The following is a 15,479-nucleotide window of genomic DNA, read 5'->3' as shown; positions in this document are numbered from 1 at the left end:
AGTCAACCTTACCCCAGAGAGTAAATGTGCTACTTCCGCGTACATAAGGAATATAATGATACGTGGTAGCAAATGAGCAATGTGTGAAAAAAAAAAAAGCTCAAAGCTCAAAGTAAAATGCATCTATCTTGTATTAAGCAACATGTGGACACTCATCGGAAGTAACATGTGCATATAATTTTGCGTAGCTTTAGCTCAGACATAAAGCTCAAAATAAAATGCATCTATCTTGTACTAAGCAACATGTGGACACTCATCGGAAGTAACATGTGCATATAATTTTGCGTAGCTTTAGCTCAGACATAAAGCTCAAAATAAAATGCATCTATCTTGTACTAAGCAACATGTGGACACTCATCGGAAGTAACATGTGCATATAATTTTGCGTAGCTTTAGCTCAGACATAAAGCTCAAAGTAAAATGCATCTATCTTGTACTAAGCAACATCTGGACACTCATTGGAAGTAACATGTGCATATAGTTTTGCGTAGCTTTAGCTCAGACATAAGGCCGTCAACATAATTATAGAAAACTTACTTGTCAAAGTAAGAGCTGAGGCTCAAGAATAGAAACTCGCCAATACCAGTACCAGCACTCGCACATCCTACACCTGTATAAGAAAACAAGCATTACACATGAGTATAAATACTTGAAATACTATAGAGTAAAATGTATATTCAACTGTGTTGCGTAGCACTATGTAAATTATATATTAGTAATACAGTCAAATGATTGAAACAGTGCTCATATTTGGAACATGATATCAGAATCGCGTCGAGCATAGCTCATCTACGAAAGTTTTTTTTATATAAAAAAATGTCTCGGGATTCAAACCTGTGACCTCTCGATTACATGTATCATACCGTTAGAGGCATATTATCACAGATCTTCACCAACCAGATACATTATCTCATAAAAAAATGCCTTCACAATCAGTGGAGGCTAATGGCTAGTCTTTATATATTTACTTTTATTGTTTATACTGTTGAAGTTTTTATTTTAGTGAGTGCCACTTTTTTAAAGGAACGAACAAACAAATAAACTAATAAACAAATAAAAATTATATGAGAGAGCATTATATATTTGTTTGCTAAACAATTTTTTTTAATAACATGGGGTATAATGACCAGAAATGTACTGGAAAAACTATATTAAAGCTCAGGTACAGGCATGAATTTTAAATATAATATTTGGTTAATTGTACATAAATCAAATATTTGTAACAGAAATCAAGATGAAAAAACATGAATTTCTCTTAATATGGTCAAATACAAAATTTGGCAAAATTCTTCCATAAAAACCAGGAAGACTTTTTTCAGTAGTTAGGTAGTTAACCTAATGTAATAACATGTCTGGTGACTCCCTAGAAGGTGAAAAAAGATGGTGGATAATTTTTGCTATAGCATGAAAATAAAAATCTGAAGTTGAATAAAAATACCATAAATGTAATATTCAAGTTATATTACCTATATTTAGTCATCTGGTAACATTTTTTACCACACCGTTTATTTTTCATAGCTTTTTAAAATGCCTCTCTCTCTCAATTTGTGTACAAAAGAATTGAGATTTTACTGTGTAATTTGAACTATCCCCCCACTGATACGAAAGTGCTTATTTTCAACAAGCTCGTGTAACACAAATAAAATCCCAAAAATTATGAAACATAGGGGAAACTATAGATCGATAATTATTGGAATGTATGATTAATAGACATTTTTTGCCCGCACCTGGCCTTTAAAACCGCAATGAGGTAGGTATCTTTCCTAGTGCTTTTAGAACCATTTTGATATCACTGTACTATTACTTTATATAAATTCTATTCTAAATAAATAGTGAATACTGTACAGTATTTTTATCAACATGAAATGCTGTAGACTGAATGAAGTAATTGCAGTGTGCAATTATCATTATCAGAAAGAACATAAAGATGTTCACACTTACCAATTAAACTAAGTGCCAATGTGTTGGAATATGAAACAATAAGTAGACTCACTGCACCCAAACTTATACTTATGCTGATCATTAAACTAAACAAAACAAACATATTCAATGAAGATGGTAAAACTAAAAATACAGACAATGTTATGGGTCAATATTACATATAATATACAATATATATTAAATATATAATACATAATTAAGTTTATTTTAAATGTAGAAATGCCGTATTTAAAAAAAATGTATGATAGTATCATTTTTATGTGCAATTTGCCAAAAAAAAAACACAAAATATAGTAGGCGTAGGCCTAAAAAACTCATCGGCACTCCTTACTAATGTTAGCTCGACGCCCATCCACGCGGCAAAGAGAGGATCGCTATTTCTCTTAAAGTTTTTGCCGTCTTAACTTTTAAAAAAATAGTATGGTTATCGAGCTTTAGTTTTATCAATTAAAAAAAAATACTAATTTTCTGTGCAATTAACAATTGAGTATTTTTATTAAAATTGTTTCCTTGGACAATTTCAAATTGCGCAAATTGTGCAAATTATTCAAATTGCGCATAACATAATAACCTGTGAATTACATCATACGTGAATGAATTGTGCACATATGTAGACAAATCCAGACAATCTTACAAGTACACACAAGTCTTTTTGAATACTATGCACATCCTTCCTCAAGACTTGATCTACCACCATAACTAACATAACAGATATTGCATTGTCTACATATGGAAACAAATTCACACAGCCAGGCCAGGCTTATCCAGATTTGGTAGAGTCAGTTATGTAATGTTATGGTTTTCTTACTTGTAAGACACATATTCAAAATACAATGGGATGGTTGTCTTGGCGAAAAGTGATGGAAATATGTCAGCAAGAAGTACAGCTCCTGTAGATATTTTGTTACAATCTTTATAGTTCAAGGGTTCAGAGGTCGTGATGTTTGTGTACAATGATTCCGTTGTCAAAACGGGTGAAATCTGAAAGGAAACAGTTTTTGATAAAGGAAATGTCAGACATGTAAACAGTAAGAAATATGTTTGCAGCACATGGCAACAATGAAGAAAATAAACTTTTGTTTTTAAATATGTAAATTAAATTGAAAATATGCAGAACACTTGATAATTAATTGAATGCTTGCTAAAATTGAAAGAAAGAAAAAGAAATAAATATTGTTGGGGATAAGTTGCTATTTAACTCTGTCCAACTCTGTTGGACCTAAACTCTGGAGTGTTATTTCACACGTAAAGTAAATTTACAGTCTCCAATTTGAATACATATTATTAATTATTATCTACATAATTAATTTAGTCTTAGCTTTATTTTTTTCTTGTTTTTTGTGTATTTTAATGATTTGAATTGTACTTAAATATTTTATAATGGAAGTTTTTATGTACATATTTGTTTTTTTTTTGTGGTCTTTTGACCATACTAATGTAGTATCTTACTCATCATTATAGATTATGTTTGTATCTATTTCTGGTGGGTAAGCTCAAAGTTCCTTGAACTGGGCAGTATTTGCCCACCATCTCTCTAATTTATGATGTTTATGAATAATGTGTGGAAATCAATTACAAAAAAAAACAACTTACAGTTGTTGTGTACTTTTTATCGAACTCCGAGAGTATATCAAAAGCAGCAGACAACATTATACCATAACAGAAATTATTACATAAACCAAGTAAGCTAAAAAAAAGAAATACACATATTATATTATTCCTTACTTTATATTTATAAAACATTAATAACAAAAACACAAAAAGTAAATCTACTTTCATGGTTTTTATCCAAAAATTTCAATTTGTTATTGTCAATTAAAAAAAAAACATATTATTTATAGTTTATACATAGGATTCATTGTTTGACATAGAATTTTTGGTCCCATACTGTACGTATAATGTAAGTCCTCTAGTGTATTTTATTATCACAGCCATACTCACAAAAAAGCAACAACATCGCGCTTGGTTTTAGGTTGCTTGATTAATATAGCTGCATTGTCATTTGGCAAACAAGAACCATTGTTTGAATTTACTGCATCACCACGATCCATAATACACTATGTATTTGAAAATAAAAATAACAAGTTTAATCACAGAAGAAAAATGAAAATATCAATCAGCAAGCAATGCATGTTAGGATTTATAGCGGGCCGCTTAATATTAGAATCTTTTTCACATTTTTAACCTTTTTAAAGATGAAAAAGTTATTGCTGTAGGACCGGCATATACAGTAGTATTTATTTGTACATTAAATGTAGCTTGTGACCTTAAATTAGATCTAAAAACGTAGAGAATGGGTCTTTAACATAATGATAATGTTTATTGTTATTGGTTCGATTTTTGCTGACCTACTGTAGATGATCGGAAATGGTACTCTTGCACATAAAATTCAGAATAATAATAAATGGCACATGTAGTTGCATCTTGGCCAGAAATTAGTAACTTTGATACATATTTTATTTTTCATAAGGAATTTACTAAGGAAAATCATTAACTTACGCTGTAATTGCGTAACAAAAGTATGTGAACAATTACACTAATAGTACACCTGGATATTCATACGTTGTTGTTTATCGGAGTCTAATCACCGACTGGTACCCTGTTGGTTATTTTAATAATAATAACAGCTAGGCTAGGCCCTAATTAAAATTAGCTGTTATTGTATTGGCGCCCCACAACAAAATGTTAGCAGCCGTTTCGGTCACACACCCGGCTGATATCTGATGCAACTCATTCTGTTACCTGCTTAAATAAGCCAATACAATATAGGCCCCTAGAGCATAGATTAGAATAATGCCTAGTGTTAAGGTTGTAGGATTGTGAGCCATATCGATAACAGTATTTGACGCAGATACAAATGTTCTATCTAGAACTATAATAACTTTATTGTAATAAACTATACAAAGTACACATCTACACAGTAGGAATAAATATGGAAGAGTGATTCACATAGAAGAATGTTATCATTTTAAGGAGTGAGCAAAGCAATGATGGATTGCTTTGTGGTCTGGGGACTGGTACTGGTACTGGTACTGGTTCAAATAACCGTCTCACAGAGACATCTGGTAGCCATTGACTTAAAGTTGGCATTTGGATGTGTTACTTTTAAATGTAGGCCTACAGTATGAGAGTGACTACTACCAAATTACACAGTCACAAAACAACTTATAAACAGTTCATATATACAGTTAAAACATTGCTGGGAATTATAAATTTCTGTTGAAGCAGGCTCTAATGAAGTTGCATCTAGTAAGTTGACTTTGTTGTACAACTCTATCAAGTATTGATGGTATCTTCCGACCTCTTCGTTTACTTTGGGTTGTGTGAAAAGTAAGAATTTTTGTAGGATCTTCATTTTCTTTTCTAATTACATGTCCGATCCAGTTGAATTGTTGCTTGTAGACATATTCTTCTAGCGGTTGACAGCCAGTAATTTTGTAGAGATCGTCATTATCAATAACGTAACGCCAGTCTATATAGTTTTCATCTGTTTCTTCATCTGAGGATATGTCTACATGGTTTGGTGGGCAGACTCTTTGAAAGCCATTCACTAGCATTCTTCTTAGGAAGGTTTTGTATGTTGTGCTAAGTTTGGACATTTCACTTCCTGTTGCCCTCCAAGCATGGCAACCATAGGTGAGTCTACTCCTAACTAGACCATTAAGAAACATCATTCTTGTTTGTAAGTGGATCGTTCTGTTGGTAAGCAATGCTCTATTCTCTGCAAATGCTCCTTTGGCTGAATTGATTCTGTATTTTACTTCTTGATCTCCAATATGAACATCATTGTAGGTAGCCCATACACCAAGGTATCTAAAGTGTGTTACGTTGTTAATGTGTACGCCGCCAATTTGTATGATGCATCTTGGGTATTCTTCAACTTCCTCTTTCCAGTTCCATATAATGGTTTCTGTTTTGGGGGCACTAATTCTTAGACCAAATTCCAGACAAACTTTATTCAAGATGTTCACAATGGTTTGCAGTTCTTCTTGTGACCAGGAGCTTACAGCAAAGTCATCAGCATAGCCACTTTCAAAGTCGTCATAGATGCCCCTTGATGGTGCTTTACGTCTTTGAGCACGATTTGTAGCTTCAATAGGAATTAGGTATTGTATCATTAGGCCATCCAAACTAGCATCTTTACAGCGTTGTTTGAACACTCTAATAACGTAATCAAAATATTGGTTAAACATGCTGGTACTCTCAATACCACCCTGTCGCACCCCAGAAGATGTTTCGAACTTATCATCACTCGGATCGTCGTCAGCAAGGTATGCTTTCGTTGAGCTGTACAGTGATTGTATAATGTCAATCATAGTAGTAGACTGGTTTAAGTGAAACCTATTACGAACGCTTAGGAAAAGAAGATTACGATTCACATGGTCGAATGCTGCTGTTAAATCAATGAAGCATGTATAGAGTTTGCGATTTGAGCGATACGCAATTTCCTGGATCTGCTTGATTACATATATAGCATCATTGCACCCTCTGTTGGACCTGAATCCAAACTGTGTGCGTAGAAGTTGACTTTCATAAAAGATGGAAAAACGTGAAAGAATGATAACCATAAGTATCTTTGAAAATGTAGACCCAATCGATATTCCTCTATACATTGATGGATCAAGTGGACTGCCTTTTTTTTTCCAAATGGTTGTTAATTTGGACAGTCCCCAATCACTTGGTACTTCTTTCGTTCTCCAAATTTCCTCAAACAGTCTATGTACATGGTCGACGAATACTGGGTTCTCTGTGGCGACTTGCAACATTTCAGAAGCGACATCTAGGGTAGCTTTGCGACCTTTTAGATGTCCGATTGCATCAATAATTTCTTTCTTGGACGGAGGTTCATTGTCTATCTCAAATTCTGGTTGTCTCAGGTTGATAATATATTCTGGAGGTGTGCTAATTTCATCTGGGATTTTAAGGCTAGATTGGTCTGGATTAAAGTGATCTTTAAAGTGTTCACGTAATCCAGGACATTTTATAGGCTTTGGTGCTTTTCTTATAACATCACCGTGCTCCTTAGCTTTTCTCCATAAATCAAATATTTTTCTATTTTGGTGGGCTTCATTTAACTTGCTTGCTTCTTCATACAAATATTCATTCCGTAGTTCCTTAACCCTTATCTTAATTGCTTTCTGCATAGCCTTGATCTCCTCTTCTTTGTAGGTAACTGTGCTTTTGTTAATATTCTTTCTTTCTTTTATAAGCTGTTGTAGTCTTTCATCACCATCCCAGGGATGAGCATTTTGGTTTCTTGTTTTCTTCGGGACTTCTTCAACTGCCTTATTTAGCACTGTCATAAGTGTTGTATAGCGCTCAGTTGATGTAGTGGTTGTTGTCTTTTCAGGAGAAGTAATTTTATTAATTTTATTAATTTCTTCTTCTATCTTTGTTTTAACATTATTTCTTACTTCTCGATCTTTAAGTTTACTCATGTTGGCTCTTTTGCTCTGTTTTTTCTTTTTATGCTTCTTCCACCTGGCTGCTTTGTTGGCTGGTGTTGTCATATTACTCACAAGGATTCTATGATCAGACGAAAGATAATAGTTGTTATAGACTCTTGTGTCAGTAACATACTTCCTCAACCAGTGATCACATATGTTGTAATCTAGTGTTTTCTTTGTAACACCATCGTTGCTATGCCAAGTGATCCGATGAACGTTTGAATGGTCAAACCAGGTGTTCAGTATGCATAGCTTGAAGTCAGAGCAGTAGTTGATGAGTCTTGTGCCATTGTCGTTACTAATGTCATCTGTGTCTTGAAATCTATGTAGGTTTCCATCAAAGAGTGATTTTCTGGTTGTTATTGTTGATGTTGCATTAAAGTCTCCCATCAGTAAGAGTTTTGTGTTGTTCTCAACTCTTGTTACTTTGGATAGTTTTGCATAGAAAATATCCTTTGATGATTCTGAACCGGATTCCGTAGGAGAGTACGCAGACACAATTCTTAATTTACAATTTTTTATTGTGACGTCTATTGCCATTAGACGTTCATATACATTATAAACATTAGACACTTTGATATGGGGTGACTGTTTGATGGCAATAGCAACTCCATACATCTTTTTGATTTTCAGTCCAGTCCAGTATACATTGTAGCCCTCATGTGAGATTGCACCGGTACCAATCCGTCTCACTTCCTGCATACACACGATGTCAAGGTTTGCTGCTTTAATTTGAATGAGGGTTTCATGTAGTAAGAAGTCATCTGAGCAGGTATTAACATTAATCTGTCCTGCTCGCCAATGAAAATATTTTGCAGGCTTTTGTTTCCTAACTGCTTCTTGTACTTTCTTGTTTATGTTTGAAAGGTTTTTAGAATCTATATCTTTATTACTCTTTGTGTGAAATTTTGACTTGCGTCCACCACGGGTACCTCTATAATGGAAAATTCCCAAGTCTTTCAAAACACTTCCAACCGCAGTAGTAATTTTTCCAGCATATTGTCTCAGGTTAAGTAGCTTTGAGTAGCTATAGTTATAGGTCAACATAGTTTACTCGCAGCAATGGTAGATTATAATAATAATATCTCACATACACCGACTCTAGGCCCTGTAAACAAATCTTCTGTGCTATGCTGTCCCAAAGTTCTTAGGCAACAATAGGCTTTGCTTCACTGAACACTGCTAAGACAATAGCATGCACACAGCTAGATAGGGCCTAGCTATAAGCTATAAAAAATCTTTTCTAAATCCAGTTTAGCTGATAAAAATAAGAAAAAAGAATATACAATACAATAGTTGCAAGTGCTGATAACAATATTGGTAGTAAAATCACTCTCAAAATGTGTACTTAAAACCCAAAAAGCAAGATTTTAAAAGCAGAATGGGAGTAACACTGTCAAGCGCCTCTGGCAGCCAACTGACCAGACAGTTCTGGTATATCATCTATTTCTTAGAACAGGAACTTTCACTTATCTATAGGTGAATAACCAGTAGGCTATTGAAAACATTTATTGTATAATGAGAGCACATTTTAACACTCCCACTTGTTCTCATTTTTTTTTATTTTACAGTAATACTAATAATATTAAAAATCAAATATAATACAACATGCATATTCATCAAATTATAAAAGTATAAAAATGTTACTCTAATTTACCATATTAATTTTATAAAATGTATTACATTATTACATTGTGTAACGTGTGTATCGCAACACATCATTGTCCAAAAATAAAATTCTTAAATTTACTTAATAAATTTTGTTACTGGCTTAGTCATAATATCAGCAACCATTTCAGCTGTTGGACAGTAAACAACATTTATTTTACCATCGTTTAATACATTTCGTATGAAGTGATATCGGATGTCAATGTGCTTGGACCTTTGTCGACTTACTGGGTTTTTAGTTAGGGCAATTGTGCCTTGATTATCTGAAAAAAAAAAATTATTATTTGAAAAATTTGAATAGGCCTATATTGATATCCACTAACAATTCCATCTAATAGTTGTATAAGATACAAACATTCCTGAGTTGTTGCAGCTAGTGCCATGTATTCAGATTCACATGATGACAGTGCTACTGTGGTTTGCTTCTTTGATTTCCAGGAAATAAGTGGACCACAATTATTTAAACTAAAACAATAGCCTGTAGTACTACATCTGTCCTCTGGGGATGATGCCCAATCAGCATCACTATAAGCCATCAATCTTAAATTTTCAGAGCACTTACTGTAACACAACTCATGATTAATTGTACCTTTGAGATATCTTAACACATGTTTAGCTGCCACCCAGTGTTCAATTTTGGGATTTGACAAATATTGTGACAACAGCCTATATCTGGCCTGGTACATGTCATAGCATAAATTAAACTACCTACAACTTCACGATATTTTGTAGGGTCAATGGCCTCCTGGCTATTACATTCTAGTTTCTGTTCACATGGAGTAGACCTTGGTTTACAATCGGTCATTCCAAATTTGTCTAGCATTTTTGCTATATATCGACTTTGATTCATTTTTACGTAACCTTTGGATTGTTTAAAATCAATACCAAGAAAATATGAAAGTTTACCAAGATCTTTCATATGGAATTTAGTTTTTAAAATTTCTTTAACTTTTGTCATCATGGACTCATTACTTGTCGCAATAATTAAATCATCAACCCATATGAGTAGTACAATCATCTCATTTTCTACATATTTAGTGTATACACAGTGATCAACAGGGTTTTGTACAAAATTATTTTCACATAGAAAGGTATGCAATACATTGTTCCAATTTCTGCCAGATTGTTTCAAACCATACATACAATGATTTATTTAATTTGTATACTAACTTTTTGTTAGAATTTGTAGGGACTTCAAAACCCTCTGCTTGCTCCATATAAATTTCACAGTCAATTGGAGCATTAGATAAGCAGTTTTCACATCCATCTGATGTAAAATCAGATCATGTTGTGCTGCAATTTGCATCAAAATACGTACGGATGTCATACTGGCAGTTGGAGCAAATGTTTCATTATAATCTACACCTTTTATTTGGCTATACCCTTTTGCAACATATCTTGCCTTATAGTTCTTTGAACCATCGGCAGTTTCTTTAGTAGTGTACACCCATCGTCCTCCCACTGAATTCATACCTGTGGGTAGGGTAGTTAAAGTGAATGTGTTATTTTCCTTAAGGGATTTCATTTCGTCTGCCATTGCAGTTTGCCAATACTTGGACTCTGGTGAATTAATAGCTTCCCTAAAAGTTTGAGGAAACTCTGAAATTTTGTAGCAATAATCAATACTGGATAATAATTGGTCATTATTGTCCTCTAAATCGGTAGCATAGTCCTCAAGATACACTGGAGGTTTTCTCTCCCGCCTTGGATACCTTACATTTTCGTTACCCGATTCATTAATTACCCTTTGGTCCTCAGGCTGGGGTTCTAGATTGGATGGATCAGCAGTCTCCTGTATCCTATCAATATCAGATGAATTATCACTTTTACCCTTATTGGAATCTAATGGAATGTAATCATCATCATCGGTTTGTGTTTGGATCTGTTGCTCAACACTCTTATTTGTGTTAAATTTAACAATTCTATATTTCATTACCTTTCCACTCTCAGGCAAATATACTAAATATGCCGGGCTGTACTTATCATATCCAACAAATATACCCTTAATACAACGATTATCTAATTTACTTTTGTCTTGCTTGTATGCATAACATTCAGATCCAAATACTCCCATGTTGGACAAATTGGGTTTTCGATCCGTCATCATAAAATATGGAGTTTGTTGCACACGATTGTTAAAACATCGATTACGTATATATGCCGCAGTTAGAATTGCATATGGCCAAAAATCTTTGCCTAAATTTGACTGTGCAATCAAACATCTACCCATCTCAAATAATGTTCGCCAGTTTCGTTCGGCAGTCCCATTTTGGTGAGGGGAGTAGGGTGCAGAAGTATCGTGTCTTATACGATTCTTTGTAAGGAGTAAGTTAAACTCCTTTGAAGTGAACTCAGAACCATTGTCTGATCTAATACACTTTACATTTCCCAGTGGGGAAGAGTCTGCCAGAAACCTTTCTGTGGCAGATATAGTGTCACTTTTATTTTTCAAGAAGTATACAAACACAGCTCCTGAATAATCATCTGTGAATGATATGGCATACTTAAATCCCTCTCTAGAGACTGGGTCAATTGGTCCAGCCAGATCGGTGTGGACCAACTCTAAGAGTTTGGTTGCACGGACATCAGGCTTTCTATTTCTAGTTTGCGTCATTTTACTAATAGTGCATATATCACAAATTTTGGGTTTATCACATCTTCCCTGTATGTTCATACCATCTACTACATTAGGTAGTTTCAATATATCATCATAATTACAGTGCCCTAAAACATTGTGCCAACCTTGTAGGTCACAAGTCATATTAACTGAATCATCATTACAAGTATTTAAATAATATAATCTATTTTCCTTTACAATATTGAAAATAGAGCCATTAGGAGCCTTAAGTTGGGTTGAATATTTTTCAAAATTAATTTGTGCTCCCTTACTGGCCGCAGCCTGAACTGACAAAATATCTTGTTTATATGAGGGAACATATAAAGCATTTTCAAGAGTGATTTTGTGGCGATTGCCATTTACATCATATATTAGAACATTAGCATCTCCCTTACCAATGACTACCCCATTTGTTTTAGTGCCATTAGCCAATTCTATGAAATGGGTATCTGGATTGAAGCTCTTATCAAGGTTTATGAATTTTGATTTATCATTTATAATATGGGATGTTGCCCCGCAATCTACTAATAAATTACCATTACATAAATTACTATTAATACTTGCTTTGAATGCAAATTCAACTCCATCAGTTTCCTCCTTTTCCAGCTGCACTGATTTTGCCGCAGTGACGTTACTTTTCTTCCTGCAAAACTTGGTGTCATGCGTTTTATTCTTGCAAACTTTACACCACCTTCCTCGATCCTGTTTACTTCTGCATTCAAAGGTATATTCATTCAGTATATAGTGATATAATTCTTGGCTTACTTTTTCCCAAATAATGTTCCCGCAGGATTCCTAAAGCCTTTCTTCCATCGTTCTTTGCATCTCTCATTATCAAAGATAGACTTCTATCGTCCAGGTACTGCACAAGTTCGGCGAACGCATTAGTATTCTTCGCCTCATCGGGAGCGGCTACTCCACCTCCTCCGGTACAATAATTTTACTTAATTTTTGTATGTGCATATGTCCTAGAAACTTTACTTCCCACAACTCGTACTTAGTTTCGTCTCCATTAAATAAAAGCCGTTTACTGGGCCCATAACCTGTTAAGGTTGTAGGATTGTGAGCCATATCGATAACAGTATTTGACGCAGATACAAATGTTCTATCTAGAACTATAATAACTTTATTGTAATAAACTATACAAAGTACACATCTACACAGTAGGAATAAATATGGAAGAGTGATTCACATAGAAGAATGTTATCATCTTAAGGAGTGAGCAAAGCAATGATGGATTGCTTTGTGGTCTGGGGACAGTTCCGGTATATCATCTATTTCTTAGAACAGGAACTTTCACTTGTCTATAGGTGAATGACCAGTAGGCTATTGAAAACATTTATTGTATAATGAGAGCACATTTTAACACCTAGGGCCTAGGCCTGGCTAGACTAGCCTAGAGTAGAGGCCTAGCTAGCTAACTACTCTAGTAGGCCTATTACCCTAGCCCTACCTAGCTAGGTAGCTAAACTAGGCCTCTATCTAGGCCGGCGGGGCTAGATAATATTATACCTACTACCGGCCTGCGTAACCTTAACACATACAAAATGTTTACTCTTCTTGACAAAAATCCTTTTCGCTTCTCTATTAATTATGTTCCTCGCCTCTCTCATTACGTCATGACATGATGTGTGTTGGTGGGGTAATCCCCCAGTAGAAGTGAGATGAAAAGCCGAAGGCTAGAGGGCGTACTCCACACTGAAAAGTGATTCCAGCGAGATGTAATAAGCCGAAGGCTAGAGGGCGTACTCCACACTGAAAAGTGATTCCAACAGGAGAGGGAACCAACAAGATGGCGGCCGTAAATGTGTTCAAAAACATTATTTATATCTGCGTTGCGCATCGTTCTCACGCCGATATTCTCAACACAGGCATATAGCAGTGCTTACTGCGTATGGCATATTGGTCTATTGCAGCCGCCATCTTGTTGGTTCCCTCTTCATGGAGAATCACTTTTTTTAGTTTGTTTTCCTCACTTTCTAAAATACGCCTCCACTTAATAGAAGAAAATAGAAGTACATGATAGCTGTAGTCTTCATGCATTTGTGACTCAAGTCTTCATATCTTCCAATAGTTGCTGTCATCATTGTTCTGCATAGTAACATTTAATCTAGTGTATTCTACTTGCTTGATTTTTTCCCAACACTTAGCTATATGCCTTAACTTAGAAGAAGTAATACATCAAGCCTCGCTGCTTCTAACGATAATAGCAACTGTTTCTCCTGAAAAATAATGTCGTTAACGACGACGACGCTTTGTTCAAGCTGGTTTCACCAAAAGTGTCAAGACATTAGCGATGTGTGACGTATAATTTAATCAATGTACAAAATCATATATGCAGAGAAATGATGTGAGTAGTGGTGTTGATGAGAAAATAATGATCTTATTATAAACAGAGATCAGAAACATGCAGAAGTTACAGTTTACAAAGCTACCAAAGAGATTAAGCATATGACTGATCAAAATTAATGATGAGAACATAGATACAATTGAATGAGGATGAAGAGGAGGAGGACATTGAGGAGATGCAGCAGAATAATAACAATACTAATGAAGATGGGCTTCAGATCATATATACTGTGATAGTCTCTTATAATTAAATAAACGCGACGAATTGAAGGTCAGGATAGACTATGCAAGTCCTGATTTCATTCTCTTTAATGAGGTTTACTCAAAGAACATTAGATATGATATACAAGATCCAGAATTTGCTATTGATGGTTACCAAATGTATTTTAACAAAAGGAATAGAGGTTTACAGGATCGAAAACCCAACAAGTTTCTGTAAGCATGTGAATAGTAAACCAAAGAACCATTGTGGTATCTCAAGTTTAAGAGATGAGCATATTAATATTGTTATAGATGATAAAGAACGAGCAAACATAATTTATTTAATAACTCCTTCGCTTCTGTATTTACAGAGGAAGATGTGTCATCTATTCCTATTCTTGAATTGCAGTATTTGAACGGTTTGGACATATCAAAATCAGCTGAACAAGATGGAATTCACCATCGTGTCCTAAAGGAGCTAAGCAGTCAGATAAGTCCGATCCTGAAACATATGTTCAGCAAATTAATGAACGAAACAATTGTGGCGAATAGCGCTGGAAAGAAGCTAACATCTCGCAAGAGTAATCCGTTAAACAACCGCCCAATAAGCCTTCTACACTGTGCAATGGAAACCTTTGTTTTAAGGAAGAAATTATGCAAGACATAATGAATCTAATTCACTATTCTGCACAGAGCAACATGGATTTAGAAGAGGTCGATCATGTACAACTCAGTTACTTCATGTAATGGACCACTGGTGCCAACTACTAGATGATGGTAATGCCATAGACTGTCTGTATATGAACTTTAAGAGTGCGTTTGATAGTGTTCCACATTATAGGAATGAAGGAAGGAATGAATATACGGAATATCTGGTCAGATTTTGGCCTGGATCACTCTCTCAAATCGAAAGCAAAAGGTAACAATTGGTGGACAAAACTCAGAATGGACCAAAGTTACAAGTGGAGTTACCCAGGGAAGCATTCTGTGTAGCACTTTATTTTAATCAATTACCATACCTACCAAAAACTGTCACATCCTACATATTAATCTTCACTGACGATACAAAAATGTATAGGACTGTAAACAACCCCGCAGATGCTGAAAACTTCCAAAAGGATATTGATCTAGTGGGGTGCAGGTCAAGTCGGCCCCAAACCGTCTCGGCCAAAGTCAAGTCGGCCCAAGTTCAAGTCGGCCCCAAGTCAACTCGGCCTCAAGTCAACTCGGCCTCAAGTCAACTCGGCCTCACGTCA

General features: G+C 35.0%; 1 protein-coding gene across 5 annotated transcripts in view; it reads right to left on the bottom strand.

Annotated features, from left to right (window-relative positions):
• Window positions 1-15,263, bottom strand: part of LOC144844590 (battenin-like) — a 40,756-nt gene extending 25,493 nt beyond the window's left edge. Inside the window, exons 1-7 of one of the 5 annotated variants that reach the window (XM_078701569.1) lie at window positions 10,422-11,015; window positions 9,285-9,319; window positions 3,883-3,998; window positions 3,535-3,628; window positions 2,750-2,922; window positions 1,942-2,027; window positions 538-610 (exon numbers count right to left, since the gene is read on the bottom strand). In XM_078701569.1, coding sequence (XP_078557695.1) covers window positions 538-610; window positions 1,942-2,027; window positions 2,750-2,922; window positions 3,535-3,628; window positions 3,883-3,998; window positions 9,285-9,319; window positions 10,422-10,989 — 1,145 coding nt within the window. In that variant the 5' untranslated portion in view covers window positions 10,990-11,015. Of the gene's footprint in view, window positions 1-537; window positions 611-1,941; window positions 2,028-2,749; window positions 2,923-3,534; window positions 3,629-3,882; window positions 3,999-4,890; window positions 5,037-9,284; window positions 9,320-10,421; window positions 11,016-13,185; window positions 13,256-15,246 lie in introns of those variants that run through there. The other 4 variants (XM_078701601.1, XM_078701592.1, XM_078701585.1 and 1 more) reach the window with 4 other exon arrangements.
• Between the last annotated feature and the right edge of the window lie 216 nt (window positions 15,264-15,479).

Source organism: Antedon bifida, chromosome 1, assembly GCF_963402885.1.
Source record: "Antedon bifida chromosome 1, ecAntBifi1.1, whole genome shotgun sequence".
Classification (NCBI taxonomy): Eukaryota; Metazoa; Echinodermata; class Crinoidea; order Comatulida; family Antedonidae; genus Antedon; species Antedon bifida.
This window is presented reverse-complemented; position numbering and strand designations above follow the sequence as displayed.